The sequence below is a fragment of the Amblyomma maculatum genome, chromosome 7, assembly GCF_055883805.1.
Source record: "Amblyomma maculatum isolate TAMU_Amacu chromosome 7, ASM5588380v1, whole genome shotgun sequence".
NCBI lineage: Eukaryota > Metazoa > Arthropoda > Arachnida > Ixodida > Ixodidae > Amblyomma > Amblyomma maculatum.
In genome coordinates, this window is record NC_139350.1 from 88,424,444 (window position 1) to 88,440,760 (window position 16,317).

Genomic DNA, 16,317 nt, shown 5'->3' on the forward strand with positions numbered 1-16,317 from the left:
CCCGGGCTGCTCTACGGGCCACATGCAAGTTGGGGTCCATGTTCCGGGGAAGGGAGCTAACCTTTAACGTCTGGTGAATGGCGTCCGGTATGCTCGCAGTACGATTCTCGATTTCCGCAGTTGCACCTAGCCCCAGTCGCCTAAGAAGCGAGCGCCCCGTAGGAGTCTGCTGGAGCCTGGCTATCTGCGTGACCAGTTGGGCTTCTTTGATCTCTTCGAAGGTGTTGTGAACGCCAAGAGCTGGTAGTTTTGCGTTAGAGGTGTTCATTGGTAGATGCAGGGCTGTCTTGTAAGCTTTGCGGATGATGATATCTGCACTTTCCACTTCTCCTTTGTTGAGGTTGAAATACGGGAGGGCGTAGCCTACGCGACTGAGTACCAGACTCTGAACCAGGCGCAGGGTATCCCCCTCTCGCATACCGCTCCGCTTCTGCGACACACGCGTGATCATCCTGGCGACCTGAGTGGTCGATTGCTTGAGAAGGCCGAGCGTATGGCCGCATCGCTAATTGCTTTGAAGCCGCATTCCTAAGACTCGTATTTTGTCTCGTTCGGGAAGTAGCTGTCCTTCGAGGAAGACATTGAGGGTCCCTTCTTTGTGTGTCCCTTTGTGAACTCTTGCGAGTTCACAAAGCTTTAGCGGCACAGTATGTGGCACCACAGAATGCTCACTCAATCAGTATGCTCAATAGGACACTGAGAGCAAAATTATGACTGACAATACTCGAGGACATAGTTTGTGGACGTCTCCTTCACCAGAGAATGCAAGAGAAAGCACTAACTCTGCACCGCACTGTCTGCATCTGCTGAACATTGTTGCAAGAAGTATCGTGAGTATACTGAGGAAGACTGCCAAACATGAAAGTTTTACTGTTATATCATGACCTTTGTATGACTAGTTACTGAAACATGGCTTCATGAAGAGGTAAGTGACCAGGATTACAGTGCCACTCTTACATCATTGAGAGACGAGACAGTTCCTCCCGTGTGGGCGGTGTGATAGTCATTCCAAGCCATGGTGCTCAAGCATCATTGCTCAAAAAGTTGAACAAATTTATTTTGATGCAAGGACAATTTTATTTCCATAAAATAGATTCATGCTATGTTCAATTAAAGGAACAAGCCTCAACAATATAATGAGTAAAATACAATGAGATGGATGGTTTTTACAATGCCTATTACGTAAGAAAAGCATATCACAGTGCTTGTACCTGCAGCAAAATAAAAAAAGAAATGCAATAGAAGCGCTCAAACCTTGACAGGTGCAAAAAAAAAAAAAAATATCATTCATCAAACTTGACTATACGAAATCCATGTAAAACCACTTGCAGTAAAAACATAAAATGAAATGCAAAAAAAGCACCCAAATCTTGCCAGGTGCGGCAAAAAAAAAAAAAGAGCATATCACAGTACTTCCACCCACAGCAAAACAAAAAATACATGCAATAAAAGCGCCCAAGCCTTGAGAGGTGCAAAAAAAAAAGAACATTAATCAAAATTACCTATACGAAAACCATTTAAAACCACTTGCAGTAAAAACAAAAAATGAAATGCAAAAGAAGCAGCCAAATCTTTTCATGCGCTTGAAAAGAGCATATCACAGTGCTTGCACCTGCAGCAAACAAAAATAAACGCAATAAAAGCACCCAAACTATAACAGGTGCAGAAAAAGAACAAGCATCGAAATTAACTGCACGAAAAGCATTTAATACAACTTGTAGTAAAAAAAAAAAAGAAATACAAACAAGCACCAAAATGTTGACAGTGCAAAAAAATAAATAAAAAATCCCCAACCAGATGGTCCCCAGTCGAAAAACCAGCAATCAATTAAACTAGTTCTTTGAAGAGCTAGGCTCCATTGCTTCACCGTGCTGCATTTGTTGAGGTGAACTGCTTCGTGACCTGCACATAACATATATGACACTGGTCAAATCTTTAGGGGAATATCTGAAGGTGGAGTAGATTTCTAATAAGGGAGTAATTACTCATTGACATGGTATGGCTGTGCTTGGGTGGATATCTATGAGTAATTACTCCCTTATTATACAAGACACTGTTTCACTACAGGCATAGAGAAAAGATTGGTAAAGAGCGGACACTCAGCGAAAACTGGCCCCAGAAAATGATGCGCGACTTGTTGCACTGCCTCAGATCAATAGATGACGCCACCAGTGCGGACGCGCACGGCGGCACCCCGCCGGAGCAGACGACAGAAAGTTGTCGAAGGGGCTGGCTGTGTGTGTGTGCAACGGCTGTGTAGCACAGGCCGCACATTTTTCTCTCTTGGGCTTCTACGAGGAACGACTGCTGTTTAGAACAACGGCAAGGTGAGCAACGCTTTTTGCTGAACTATGCTGCATTTCAAGCAGATTAGGCTGACCACGCCTGCCGGTGCCAATTAAATTTTGCAGCTCATGAAGAGGCATGGTGCGTACGCCTTGTGGCTAGTCGGCTATTCAGGCACAGTTCATGACTCTGCGGCAGTTTCCAACCACGGCGAGGTGTAATATGTTGTGTTCCTGCAAAACTGACTTGCATTTTGAACAGTTCAGCTCAGCACGCTGGACAAAGTGGCATGTGAAGGCACCAAGGCACGCTGTTGCACCAATATGGCATGTTCGTCGGCCGGTGCGGCCAGGCCTGACACGGTTGGCCAGGGCTGATGCAGTTTGCCGAACGGCTAGTTTTGCTTAGTGTCGCGTTTAGCAGGGCAACGGTAAGGTGAGAAATGTTTCATTTTTGTCAAACTGCGCAGCATTTCAGGCAGTTTAGCTTAGCAGGGCGGTCTGTGCCTCAGAGTCATGTGTGAAGAGCAAGCCATCATGGCCTGCTCGCCGGCCGCGTTGGCCACGCCTCATGCGGCTTCGCGAATGGCTAGTTTTGCGTGGTGTCGCGCAGCATTTAATGCAACAACGTTAAAGTGAGAAATGTTTTATTGCGCTGCAAGCTTCATTGCTTCAGCTGTTCAATGCTTTTGAGGAACATTGTTAGTTTTTGGCTGTTGTTTCACTCATTTCAGAAATGCATTTTCAGATAGGTTCAGTTAGCCTGCATTTGTTGACCTGAAGGTTGCAAGAGTAGCTTTTGTAGCAATTTTCCGAATGACAACTTTCCTGTTCTGGACCATAACCGCTGCTCACCAAGCTTCAGTATGCACCTATATGCAGAGATGTGTGTGCGGTGCAGTGGCCTCACAGTTCGTTGCAGCCTTCTGCGTCACGTTCATTCCTTTTCAAATAGCGCTGCATGAACCCATTGACTACAGCCGAAGCATGGCAGATGCGACGAGTGAACGGTGTGGCCTTCCCCCAAGCATCAGTACTTCTGTCTGTCCTGAACAATACAAGTTACTCTTGCTAAGGTAGCCGCGACTGCAATTGTGTACTTTATGTATAATGCCTGTTTTGTTACATAGCATAATTCAGAAATCTGAGTCGCGCTATTTTTTGTCTTTACCTAAGTGTTGTTTCTCGCCTTGTGTATTTTTATTTTTCTGCACTGTGCACATCGCCTAATGTGTGCCAAGATTTGTCAACGTATCCGTCTACATCAGTTGCATCTGTGTTTCATATGCAGCAAAATAAATGTTCATTGCACAAAGCACTTGGCATCTTTTCTGCAATACTGTTTTGCAAAGGCTGTGGTGCAGCTGCATTGATGCTCAGTTTAAAGCACTGGGAATCTATTTTTTATGTTGTTATGCATGCTGAAAATAAATACAAATGCTAGCAGACCATATAAAACTAAAATGATGCGCCAAAAAGGCAGGGCAGGGCGCAGCATAAGCTAGCATTCAAAATGCGCGCCTTTCATCAAGACTGGAAGTAGCTGCCGCCTGCCGCTTGGTGCGTTACAGTCAAATGGGCCGCTGGGTCCTATGGGAGTGTCCGCTCTTTACCAATCTCTTTCTCTATGCTACAGGTTGAACTCAGCACTTTTTGCGTCAGGGGTGCCACAATGGACTGGACTACAAGACAAGTGTGATGCAAGTATTTTCAAGCAATGGCTGAGTCAGCTACAGATCAACCATTCTTCCCCAGTTTCCATTCCAAATTCCAGCTCAAAACTGCCTTTATAATGGATTACAAATTTGCTCACTCCATCACATCTATTACACCAGGCTAGCAAAAACTATGAAGCAATTTTGGGTCAGTAGGATTAAACTATCTCACTCCAATTCCACCCCTTTTTTGTCTATCCAACTCTTCAATGGCTGAGGACATCAAGCCTCCCCATTTTCTGATCTTGGAGCAAAAATGACGAGAGAACACAAGGTTCAATATCAGAACAGCTAGAAAGATAATAATGAGTGTAAATGTTATTACCGAGACCTTTAACAATCCGTATTATGTTTCATTATAGATATTTCCTCTAAAGATTTTGAAGGTTGACCAAACTCAAAGGAGCAGTCTGCCAGCAATATGGGTCATTCGATGCCAAGCATACCAGAATTTGTGCTCAATCCCCTCCAATCTTCTCAATAATATTTGTGGCTCTTCATTAAACTGGCTAAAGTAATTACCTTCAATAACTTCGGCGAAAAAAATTGCTGGCCATCCGACACTTCTTCAAATTCCTCAGAGGAGCACAAAAGTTGGTCTCACTAAAAAATGACACAAAATCAAATATTCTATTTTTGCGCTTTGTGCACAGATAATGGATGTGCATTACGGTTTTTAATCACATAGCAATCAGATCTTTAGTGCAAAGTTGTTGCGCTGTTTTATTTCATTATTTTCCCCAAAAATAACACCGCTTTTGCAGTTTATTCTAATACAGTAGAATCTCGATGACACGAATTGCAAGGGAGCACGCAAAATATTCGTATCATCCCGAATTCGTATGATTCAAAACAAGTCAACATCCACATGGGAATGAATTGAAAATGAGCCAAAGTTTATTATGGCGAACTACTTGCGGCCGAAAAAGTCCGTAATGCTTGTCTGCACTTTTTTGCTGTTGATGTCGCGGACAAGCTCCGCCTGAAAGGCATAAAACCGTGCCGCGGTTTCGTTGCTCACGCTGCTGGCACTTACGGTGCGGCGCAGAACGTCCAAAGCGTGAAGAGTATCTGCCTTTGACGGTGGCTGATCACACTCGTCATCAGCGTCACCATCGCTGTCAGGCTCACTTTCGCAATCATTCGCTTCATTGACCAAGTCTTCAATAGACCTCAGCCCACAGGTCGCGACGTTGTCGTCCGCGGTAACGAAGTCCCGAACCGAAGCTTCAGTTTCCAGATTGTCCCAGCCATCAATCGTGAGGTCTTCGTCTGGCTCTTGACAATCTCCTGCCGAAGCCGCAGCAAGTCCGATGGCAAATCCGCACTTTCTAAAACAGTTCGAGATTGTGTCTGAAGTTACACTATCCCACGACATGGCTAGAAAGTGCAAAGCATCTAAGAGACTGATCCGCAAGTTTGCTTCTTTACGGTCAATTTTTGCCAGCAGACGCCTCACTAGAAGTCCTTTGAAATGATGTTTCACATTTCTAATTATCCCAGCGTCCAGTGGCTGAAGATGGCTGGTAGTGTTCGCCGGCAGGAACCTGACTTTCACGTTATTGAATGTCATTTCCTTTGGGTGGGCAGAGCACTGGTCCACGGAAAGCAAAATTTTCCGGTTTCTTGACGCCATTTTCCGATCAGGGCTTGTCAAGAACTCGCGGAAAAAATCTCGTCATCCACGTCTTTCGGTTGCCTTTGTAAAAGACAGGCAAACGCTCCGCCGATCGGAAACACCTCGGTTTCTTCGACTTACCGATGACGGTAAGCTGGAGTTTCTTGAATCCATCCGAGTTGCAGCAAAAGAGTACTGTTACTCTCTCCTAGCTTTTCTGGCCGCCCTGGCATGCCTGGCCTTTTACGCACAAACTTCTTTCTAGTTGAAGGTTGAAAAAGAGGCCCGCCTCGTCGGCATTAAATATGTCACGTGGCGCGTACTCCGAAATCAGCGCCGGCAGCGTGTTCTGCCACTCATCTACAGCTGACTGATCCACTTTCTTGCCTTCACCTGAGACGACCCGGCAGACAAGTCCGTGCCGCTCCTTAAACCGGTGCAGCCATCCCCCAGACGCTTGGAAATTTTCAATTCCAAGCGAAAGTGCGACGGTGTCGGCTTTTTCACGTAGCACCTTGCTGTCCACGTTGACGCCGGCCGCTGTCACTTCGCGGAAACAAGTCAGCAGAACCTCTTCCAGCTTGACATGGGTCGCTGTTTTAGCCTGCTTCACGTTCGCACCGAAGTGCTGCACATTCTTCAAGATGACATCTCGCTACCCAACAATGGTGCAGAGTGTTGACGGTGCCAACCCTAGCTCTTTTGCTAAGTCGACACTCTTCTTCTTAGGGTTTTCGTCGACCCTCTTCAGCACTTCAAGCTTTTCCTTAAAAGAAAGGGCTTTACGCTTCCGCGACATTTCGGCAGCAGCGAACGCTTGCGTCTTTCTAACGTTTGGGCAGTTAACGTCACAGCGAACGACAGAAAGAAGCGGCGAACGGAGAACCGGAGAACTACTGTAGCGGCAGCCAGCGTCACAGTCCTCCTGGGAATAGCCGGCGAGACAACTTTTCGATAGACCAATGAGCTGCCAGCGAATGAGTGACGACGTACACGACTGGGCACATGCTTCGCCTTGGCCGTCCTTCTCTAGTGCTCGTCGGTTTGCTACGAAAGGGAGGGGGGAGTAGGGTGGCTAGCGGGGTGAGAGGCGTTGGAGAGGAGAGGCAGCGGCCGCGGTGGGTACCCTCTCCCCCTGTGAGCTCTTGCGCTGAGCTGCTCGGTGGCTTTGTGCGTTTGTACAACGTTCGTTCCTATCATTCGCGGCGGGGGGAAGAGGGGGGAGGGAGTTAGCGGCGGCCGCGTCGGTTATGTTACCCTGTTACCCTCTTGAGGCCAGCCGCGCCGGCCCGCTCGCACGCACGACTAGTTTGCACGTTCGTATCAACCGCGGCAGGTTCAGAAACTCTTCGTATCACCCCGAATCTACACGTATTCTATACAATGTAGTCCGTTCAAAGCATTCTTAAAATTCGTATCATCCCGAAATTCGTACCAGCCGTAATCGTATCATCGAGATTCTACTGCACTCTTACGCGACATTGGCGAGCAAATTCACGTTTCACTACTTCTGTATAATGTGTACTATCTTACGAAATGGTTTAAACTATAATGCAACACAACACAACATTACAACACATCATTACAACACAACATATAGGCTAAGCGTAAACTGTGGTACATTCGGCATGGAAAAACCCTTATGACGCAGCAAATGGTCTACTGCGCTAGCCATGCTTCAAAGCTGATCGCTTCTGCCACACTAACTTTATGCCCCAAAGTATAATCAGCCAAAAAACCAAAGGATGGTAACCACTGTGTGAAGAACTCAGAGACGGGTGATTATGATTGTGAATATAATACTGTTTGTCTTCTAGTCTGAAGGGGGCATTTGACACCAGTTTACAGCCACTTGCAACAATAAATTTTTAAAAGGGCGATGACAGGGCCGTCCCATGTATTGCCGTTTTATACTTCTGTGAATAAAATACAGGTCTGTGATTCTACTTGCAAAGTTCCAGTGCCTAGCGCGCGCCGCATATTACAAAAACAATTGTGATAAAAATTGGAATCTGGAAGCTCCTCCCATCGAGAACAACCGCCATTTTCAAATCCTGGTGTGACGTCACAAGAGAATATGCGGCGGATCATCGTCTGCAATGCAGGCTGCAATATCAAATGACAAGTCTCTTTCGTTTGTGGACGACTGACACAGTAATCGTCCTTGATGAAGTGCTTGATGAAGATGTTATGCACAAAAGCAATATAGAGTAAGGCACCTTTTCTTCAGCATAAGGCATGGTCACAGTCAGTGGGCTACACTGTTAAGTCATTAGGGTCCTTAGCTTATTCATGCATTGATTTGTCATTATACACCGGCAATGACGCCAGCACGACCATCCAATTTATTGGTCGGATCGGAGGCTGAGCGATAACTTGACATCCGATGACAACAGCCTGAACAGCTGCGCTTGTCAGTAGCGTAACCATGTTAGAAAAAAGAAAACAAGAAGCTACATGTTCCCCCTTCTCATCAGCAATGACGTTGGGCAGAAATGTTAATAGGCGCCGAACTGCCAGCCAATTCCACGACGAGTAGGCCTAGCACGAGTACGTGGGGTTCAGCTCTAGAGTTTTGGCGATTACGGTGCGCACCTTCACAAGTTTTAGTGGTTGCATGCGGCCATCGAGTCTAGTTCTGGCAGTAGTGACCACAAATCGACGACTGCTTGCATCACAAAGTGCATACTCGTTGAGTAGGAAGTGGCGATGTGACCCTGTCTGGCGAGCGCAGCCGGGCTGCCAGTACCGGTTGTGGGTACCCAGCGCAGGCAGGGGACGTAGCACCCAGGGCGCTTCTTGCAGCATAGTTGTAGCTTGTGAACAAATAAAGGTGCAGCTGGTGCGAACAGAAGTGGACAGCTTTAGCGCTGCTAGCTCAGCTTGCATTTTATCCTGTGCAAACGAGCCGCATACATCCAGTCATTACGAAATCAATGTAAGCAAACATACTGGGAGCACTGTCGTGATCCGCGAATTGGCGCATTCCTGCGGGAGTTCAGGGCTCACACAGTAAATACTGAATTATGCATATTTACGTTGAAGCAGGCACGAGTCATTTGCTGGACAGGCACTAGAACGACGCAAGGTTAGGCAATCGACAGTCGGGCACGTGGCTGCGGGAGAGACGAGACGGCGGCGGATGGGAGGCTGTTTTTCGCTGCGGGTAGCGAAGCGCATTTAAATCACTTTGGGTTTTGCAATGACAAGACTGAAGCAGTGGTGGCGGCGGCGCATGCTTTTGTGTACTGGCCATGGCCAGACAAAACATAGTTTTGCAGATATGCTTTACGAGCCGAAAATAATTACGTTTGACTAGCACGCGCATATAACAACAAGTCAAAAGGTATACCGCTTCGTTCAAGAATTGTGTCTGCTCCTCTAATGTTGCATGGTATGCTGCCACGTCAACGTATGCTTGTTTAGGTTTTGTTCTTAGTTTTTGGACCAAAACAGCGAAAGAGTGCACGCAGCAGAAGGTTGTGTTGCACATTATGAGCGGAACCCTGTTCCTAGTTTCAGATCTGCTTTTTAGCCCTTTCTCAATGTCATAAATCACAGAAATTGAGGAGTACAAGATCGCAAAAACTTTGTTTCAAAACTCATTCTTGGGCTGTCATAGCACGATGATTTCAAGCACACGATACCTCTAACATTCCACTGTGCACTGCACACAAGTGGACTAACTAACCCTAAACGTATACACAAGGAGCTGCAACATTGAACATGAAATGCAACCGGCCACGGGCACTTTGTATCCGGCATAATTTGGCTTCGATCGGTCGCTTAGCAAATGATGCCAACGCAGGCATGGAAGCATATTTTTGGAGCAGGCTCGGAAGTAGCAAAAATCTTTATTTTGGAGCAACTATGGCACAGCGAAATTCCAATTACAGAGCATGTTTGGAGCAATTTATGGGCTATTTTGGAGCCCTTTGAAGCAGGCAGACAGCATTAAACGCTACTAAGTGTATTTTCCTGTTCACAGCTACAGCAGGTTCAATTCGATTTGGCCTCCAACCTAAGTTCCAATTATCGAATGTACTAAAAACAAATTGCTGAAAACAGTTTGCATTACAACCCAAGTGACAAACGACAGTTTTTTCCCAGCTTCAAGCGCTTGACTTTTCACACACAGTCGGGAAGGTTCAAGAATTCCTCCTAAACTGTAAAATCCTCCCTATCCTTTATGCAAAGTGGTATTGATGCCTCTGCACAAAATGGCCCCGTCGTATTTTAAGGATGCTTCACCACACAGCTGCACAGTGAAGTATTGCGGCGAAGCTCGCAGTGCGGTGAAACTGCACGTGACAAGCTGTAAGGTGAATGTGGATTGACACGCCGGACATATGCGTACGCATTAGGACAAAGTGACGCCCTCCCAAAACAAAATATGAACAGTCTAAGCAGCATCTGATGCGTGCGTCCAGTCGCAGCTGCGGGATGGCATGAAGTAGAAGTGAATACAAAACTATACAATTAAGCATTAATTAGGAAATGGTTCATTTCAAATCATCGTCATGGCTGCTAAAGCACGTGCAATGTGCACAGGCACACGTGTTACATGCAATTCAGGCTCACTGAGGCCTATTTCATTGACCGCTGGCAAAGCATGTCGAACCTAAACTTGTCCAGTGTCACTGGAGTGTTTGCTGCATACAGCCCATCTTTGACATATCTACAGTCAAACCCGAATATAACAAACTCGGATAGAGCGAATTATGTTTTATATCGAACACTCGAATTTCCGCTAGCATTATGCAAATAAAATGTATTTTTTATAACGAACTACACATCGGATATAGCGAACTCAGCGCGCGCGATCGGTCGCCAAACGCCCGCCAACGGGCGGGCCTTTGTGCCGGCTCCGAGTTCTCTCCGGGCAGCCCACGCTGCCGGGCCGCAATACTTCTAGCGCATGCCGTTGTCAGATGGGAGGGGGATTGGCGACGGCTCCGTTCCCCAAGGTCTCACACAGCGCATACGTCATCACGCGCCCGCTAGGGTGCTTCTGCTGCTTCTGCGCCGATGCCACGCTTCCGTAAAACGCAGGAGGGGCTCTCTACAGCAGCTTCCACGAGGGACCCTCCTGTACGCATGCGCGGCCGTCGCCCGGAGTAGCGTGAGTAGCCTTTAAAATCCGCGCCATCGGCCAGCCTCTCTTTGCAGCGCTCCTATTCGGCAGCTGCCTACCATGTGATCAAAGACGTTCGAGCAGCTCCGGACCTATTGCGCTTCAAGAAAGAAGCAACACCGGCCAGAACTGGTTTCAAGTTTGGGCGAAGGGAAGGCAGCCTCCGAACAACGAACGCGTCAGTGGCGAACTTTCCCGCATCCTCGGAGCTTTCTTTGTTCGCGTTTGCAAGTCGTGCTGCTGCTATCCTCACGACTCCAGACATGCCTACGTTGCTGCTGGCTTGCATTCCGGCGCTACATCCTGCAAGATGACGACGAAGCAGCGGCGTGCCCTACCGCTTTCCGACAAGCTGGAGATAATTCGCCGCGTTGGCCGCGGCGAAAAAAAGTCTGACGTTGCCGCGCATTTCAAGATTCCGCGGAGCACGTTAAGCACCATTTTGAAAAACCAGTCGGCCATCAGAGGCAATGCACAGGAACGACCAAATGGTGACGGCTTTCGCCACCGCAAGCCGGCTTATGACCAAGTAGAGAAAGCGCTGTACCAATGGTTCTTGGACGTTCGCGCGCGAAATCTGCCGGTCTCTGGCCCCATGCTACAACAGAAGGCAAAAGATTTTGCCTTCGTCCTGGACGTCGAGGGGTTTACAGCGGGCAGTGGTTGGCTCCAACGATTTAAAGACCGCTACTCCATCACCGGGAAGGTGGTTGCAGGTGAAAGCCAAGCAGTGGACGCTGAGAGTACTGAAAAGTGGGTGCAAGACGTGTGGCGTGCTGTCACGGAGAGATACGAACCGTGCAATATTTTTAACACCGACGAGACTGCCTTGTTTTGGCAACTGCTGCCGAGCAGAACCTTGGCGCTAAAGAATGAGAAGTGCCATGGCGGCAAATTGAATAAGGCCCGAGTCACCGTTCTTCTCACGACAAACATGGACGGTTCATCAAAGCTGCGGCCGCTTGTCATAGGCAAGTTCAAGTCTCCTATGTGCCTGCGAGGATGCACTTCACTCCCAGTCACATACAACTCAAATTCTAAGGCCTGGATGACCAGAACGTTGTTCGAAGCGTGGCTGCGTGGCTGGGACGAGGAACTTGCAACGAGCGGGCGAAAGATTTGCCTCCTCCTCGATAACTGTTCTGCGCACCACTGCGGCGTCACGCTCAAGAACATCGAGCTTTGTTTCCTGCCACCGAACGCAACAGCGGTTTTGCAGCCCCTCGATCAGGGGATCATCCGCGCTTTCAAGCTGGGCTACAGGAAACGCGTCGTTGAGCGGCTGTTGGTGAAATTGCGGGTTAACGACGAGCTCAAGATTAATTTGCTGGCCGCAATAGAAATGATTAACCGTGCCTGGCAAGACGTGACGCAATCCACAATCCGCAACTGCTTCCACCATGCTGGACTATGTCGAGAGGATGCAGAAGCTGCTAGTGAAGCGCGCACTGTGCAAGATGACAGCGATGTTGCCACGCTGTGGGAAGAACTCGCTGATGTTCCGGACGCTGTGCCCGAAGAAGTTGCCCTGGAGGATTTTCTCACTGTTGACGACAACATAGCCGTGACAGCGAGCCCGTTGGACTCGGAAATTGTTGCCGACATGCTGGCATCTGGTGCGAACGAGGAGACCGAGGAGCCGCCGCCGGAGGACGATCGCCCTCGCCCGACGTTGCACGAAGCCCTCGCTGCTACCGATCTGCTGCGCCGATACTGCTCCGGAATACAGGGAAGCGGACTGGAGTTTGTGGAAATGATGTCGCGTGTGGAAAGTGCGATTCTCACTGATGGAGTTAAATGCAGTGTTCAGGCGAAGATCACTGCCTACTGCAAATAAGTGAGCATTTATCTGCAATAAATTTCTTTTGTAGATTCATGGTGAGCGGCACGGTTTTTCTTTAGTTAGTGCGTTTTCGCTGTGCTGTCTGGACATCGTGTATAACGAATTTGGTACTGAAGTTCGTTATAAACGGGTTTGGTTATAGCGAAATACTTTATATAGCGAACAAATTGCGTTGAATTACGCAGTTCGTTATAACCGGGTTTGACTGTACTGTGTTGTACACAGGCAAAGAGCTGCGATCGGCTGTTGCGACACGGTTCAGAACGGTACGCCATAGCTTATCGCACTCGCTTTTCCCCCATGTATCCCCTTTACACAAGCATTGGTTGTGACCACGCTGCTAGTTCTAATTATCCCAAGTATATAACCGCCAACCTGAAGACCGAAGGGGGGGGGGGGGGGGCTTGCTCACTCACCCACAAGCGAAATCCGTGTCCTGTAGAACAATGAGCGAAAACTCCACTGGGTCATGATTTATTTCTGCAATGCTTTTGCAGCTGCTGACTTTGCCTGCTTCAGAAACTTCTCTGTGTAAGTTTGCTCAACGCAGGTGCCACTCTGGTGTCCTTTTACCATCAGCAGACTTTCTAGAGTTTTCTCGGAGACATAAGCGAAACTCCGAGTTTTGTTGACAGGGCTGAATATTCTCTCACATTCAGAGTTACTGTGAGAAATGGAGAATACGCCCAGCATAACCATTGAAATTCTGTGAAATCTGGGTGATCCGTCGACATCTCGAACGCTTCCCAATTGCGACCACTGTATGTCGCACCTTGGCTCATTCAGTATGTGTGCTGGAATCTGGTAAGCTTGCAAGTTGGCAAACTCCACTTCGAGTACATCAATTCTTTCTTCCCTTGTTTCATCACTTTGCTAGGGTTGAATAGCAGGAAACACCATATTAAAATAGAGTACACTGCTGAATGAAGCCGTTTCTAGTGCCTGCACTTGGGCAACTTCAGCCTTCCTCACGTTAACGTCTTCCAGCGGGAACTTGTGGCGAATATAATCACATGCTGCAGTGAAGTAGAGACGTACAGCCGAAAAGAACTGCTCTTCCTCGTTTGAGTTTAGCGTCCCAACTACAAAGTAGGTTGTGATGCCAATGACTATGTCTTTATCATCGTTTTGGTTCTCTAAAGCTCCATAGGCAACATCAGACAATGAACGGCATCCCTTGAGAACACCTGGCCACACAAATAGAATCAAGAGATCCTCAAGAAGGCGGTTCAAGAGGCCCTTGAGCACATGAATCTGAGGAGCTTGTGACTGAAGAAGGCAGTTTGTCTCCTCGAAAAGAGTTATAACATTTTGAAGAAAAAGACAGCATGCCCTGCTTAGCTCCAATGACATATAAAAACAGGGTAAGGTGTATCCACACGACGAACCACGGACCAGTCGCGTGGTGTCGACCGCGCATGGTCCGGCCCGCGACAGCATTTAGGCGGCAGGCCAAAATAGCACGACAAGCCAGACCACGAGGCCGGCCGAAGGGATACACTATTTACTTCTCCGTTCCACTTAATCCGTTTAATTCCAAACGCAAAGATGGTGATAAGGACCACATTACGTGAACTTAACCGCAGTTAATACAAATAGCAGTTCACCACAGCAGCACAGCTCGCAACCATTACGCTTTAGGTGATCAGCATAACGAAGCTGCGGTTACAAATATCCCAATCATTTATAGCACCATGCGTGGAGTCGCTTCCAACTCTGGTGGCAATAGCGCGCTTAAGTTAAGCATTCCTAACCACCCCATCGAGGCGCGCTACGGCAGCGGCGGATATACCCTGCGCAGCATGCGTAGTGAAATAGTCTTTCCCAGAATAATAAGCCTTACATAAAGGCATATCAGAACTGACCACTTCGTGAGGATCGCTGACTCATACATAGTGGCTGGTATAGTGTTATCAAGCAAGCTTCTGCATAGCAGCTGCCACTTGTGCAGCGCCAGCTCACCCAGCCCTCTTGTAGGCTATCTCAGCTGCCTCGCCCATATGACCATATCCTTTTTTTTTTTTTACAAGACAGTCGGTAGACCTCTTTATTTTTTTTTCAATAAGCAGGCCATTTACAGCAGCGCTGGTCAAATAGAAAGCACCGTTCGCTGTTGCTTCGATACGAAACAATTTAGGCCTAGTGACGACTAGGAAGAAGGATGCGGCCAGTGCGCCGTCGTCCACCGCGCTTGCGGCGGCACCTCTCCGGCAAACTTGCGGCATTTGGTGTTGCACGTGTTCATTTAGGAACTTCTCTTTCATGATGTAGCTAGGGCCCGACGTTTTTGACACTTTTCACTAAACACTCCGCTCTAAAAGACTCGTCCGGGACGTGACGGGGCATTAGTACGTAGTGCTGCACGTACCATGGTGCAGGGTGCTCGAATACTGTGTAAATACGCCGTCAGAAGCAACTCTACACACTGCCTATGTTGTTTGGTGATCAAAACGTGCGCGAAGTTTACGTTGTTGATATAGGCCAGCTCAGCGCTTTCATCGGGAGCCAACGCTCCCCCTCCGTTCACGGACGCCACCAGGTTCGTGATCAGAGAAAAATGCCCAGCCACTTTCGCCGCTCTGGTCCGCGGACCTGGCGCGGACCTTATAAACTGGAAGTGGGACGTCACGTGATGCTTGGTCCGCGGATCAAAACAGGTTCGTGGCCCGTCGTGTGAATGTACCTTTACGGGTCACATGGCTGACTTCTCTAGATTTCTCGCTATGAAGTTTCAGTTTCTTTGCTTGTGGTGCACAATGAACTCCTTTTCTTTTCTTTTTAGCGAAGGTCCATCGCAGTCTGTTTTTTTTTCCAACACCTGCAGCAGCTTTGGGAAGGCGTGCAGCAGTCTTTGGGGCCGGTGCAGGGTTCTTAGCGATTTGTAGGGAAGTCTTGGGAATCTGGTGCAAATCCAAAAACAAGCTCTGCTTATTGCACTGTTTTGTTTCATCCCCCAAAAAAAAGCTAAGAAGTGGTTTCCATTGGTCTAGCAGCCTCTTCAAATACTTCCCCAATCACAGCCAACGTGTCGGCGAATACTTCAACATCTTCCTGACGTCGACTTCAAGCAATCTTTGAAACTCTTTCAGCTGATCTTTCCGCTTTGAGCTTTTCTCTAGGTAAAAAAAATGCCAACCAAGGCCTCATTCCCCAACGACAGCCAATGTGTCGGCGAATGCTTCAACATCTTCCTGACGTCGACTTCAAGCAATCTTTGAAACTCTTTCAGCTGATCTTTTCGCTTTGAGCTTTTCTCTAGGTAAAAAAAATGCCAACCAAGGCCTCATCAACCTTTACAGGAAGACATGCAGCTCCTTTTTGGGCAGCCAAGTTGATGAGGTGGCATGGGCAACCAACCCCGATCAAAGCTGGTTGGGCCTCTCTCAATACAGTCGAAACGCTCTTTTTCTTGCCAAACATTTCATGGGTATTGCCCGAAAACAATGCCAACAGGTTTTCAAGAGGCAAACGTCGGAACTTTATTTCGTCCAGAATCAGATTTTCTATCTTCTGACCCGTCGCTTCCCCTTGAATTGTACTAAGACATAGGAGGCGGCTTTCAACTCTACAGGTCTCTTTAACGCAGTATGTCACAACAATAGGGTAAAGCTGCGTATCCCTGTTGTTCCTTCCGCCCACAGCAATTGAAGATACCTGCTTTTTTAGGGCCACCAGGAAAGGAGTCTCTGCATTCGCGGCCATTTCACGAACAATTGCCATCA

The 16,317-nt window shown here is 47.8% G+C and overlaps 1 protein-coding gene across 1 annotated transcript in view; it reads right to left on the minus strand.

Moving 5' to 3' along the window:
• Positions 1 to 1,067: 1,067 nt before the first annotated feature.
• The window catches only part of LOC146183908 (abasic site processing protein HMCES-like), an 87,992-nt gene continuing 72,742 nt past the window's right edge, over positions 1,068 to 16,317 (minus strand). The window contains exon 9 of the mRNA XM_084609227.1: positions 1,068 to 1,902. Coding sequence (XP_084465353.1) covers positions 1,833 to 1,902 — 70 coding nt within the window. The 3' untranslated portion in view covers positions 1,068 to 1,832. The remainder of the gene's footprint in view (positions 1,903 to 16,317) is intronic.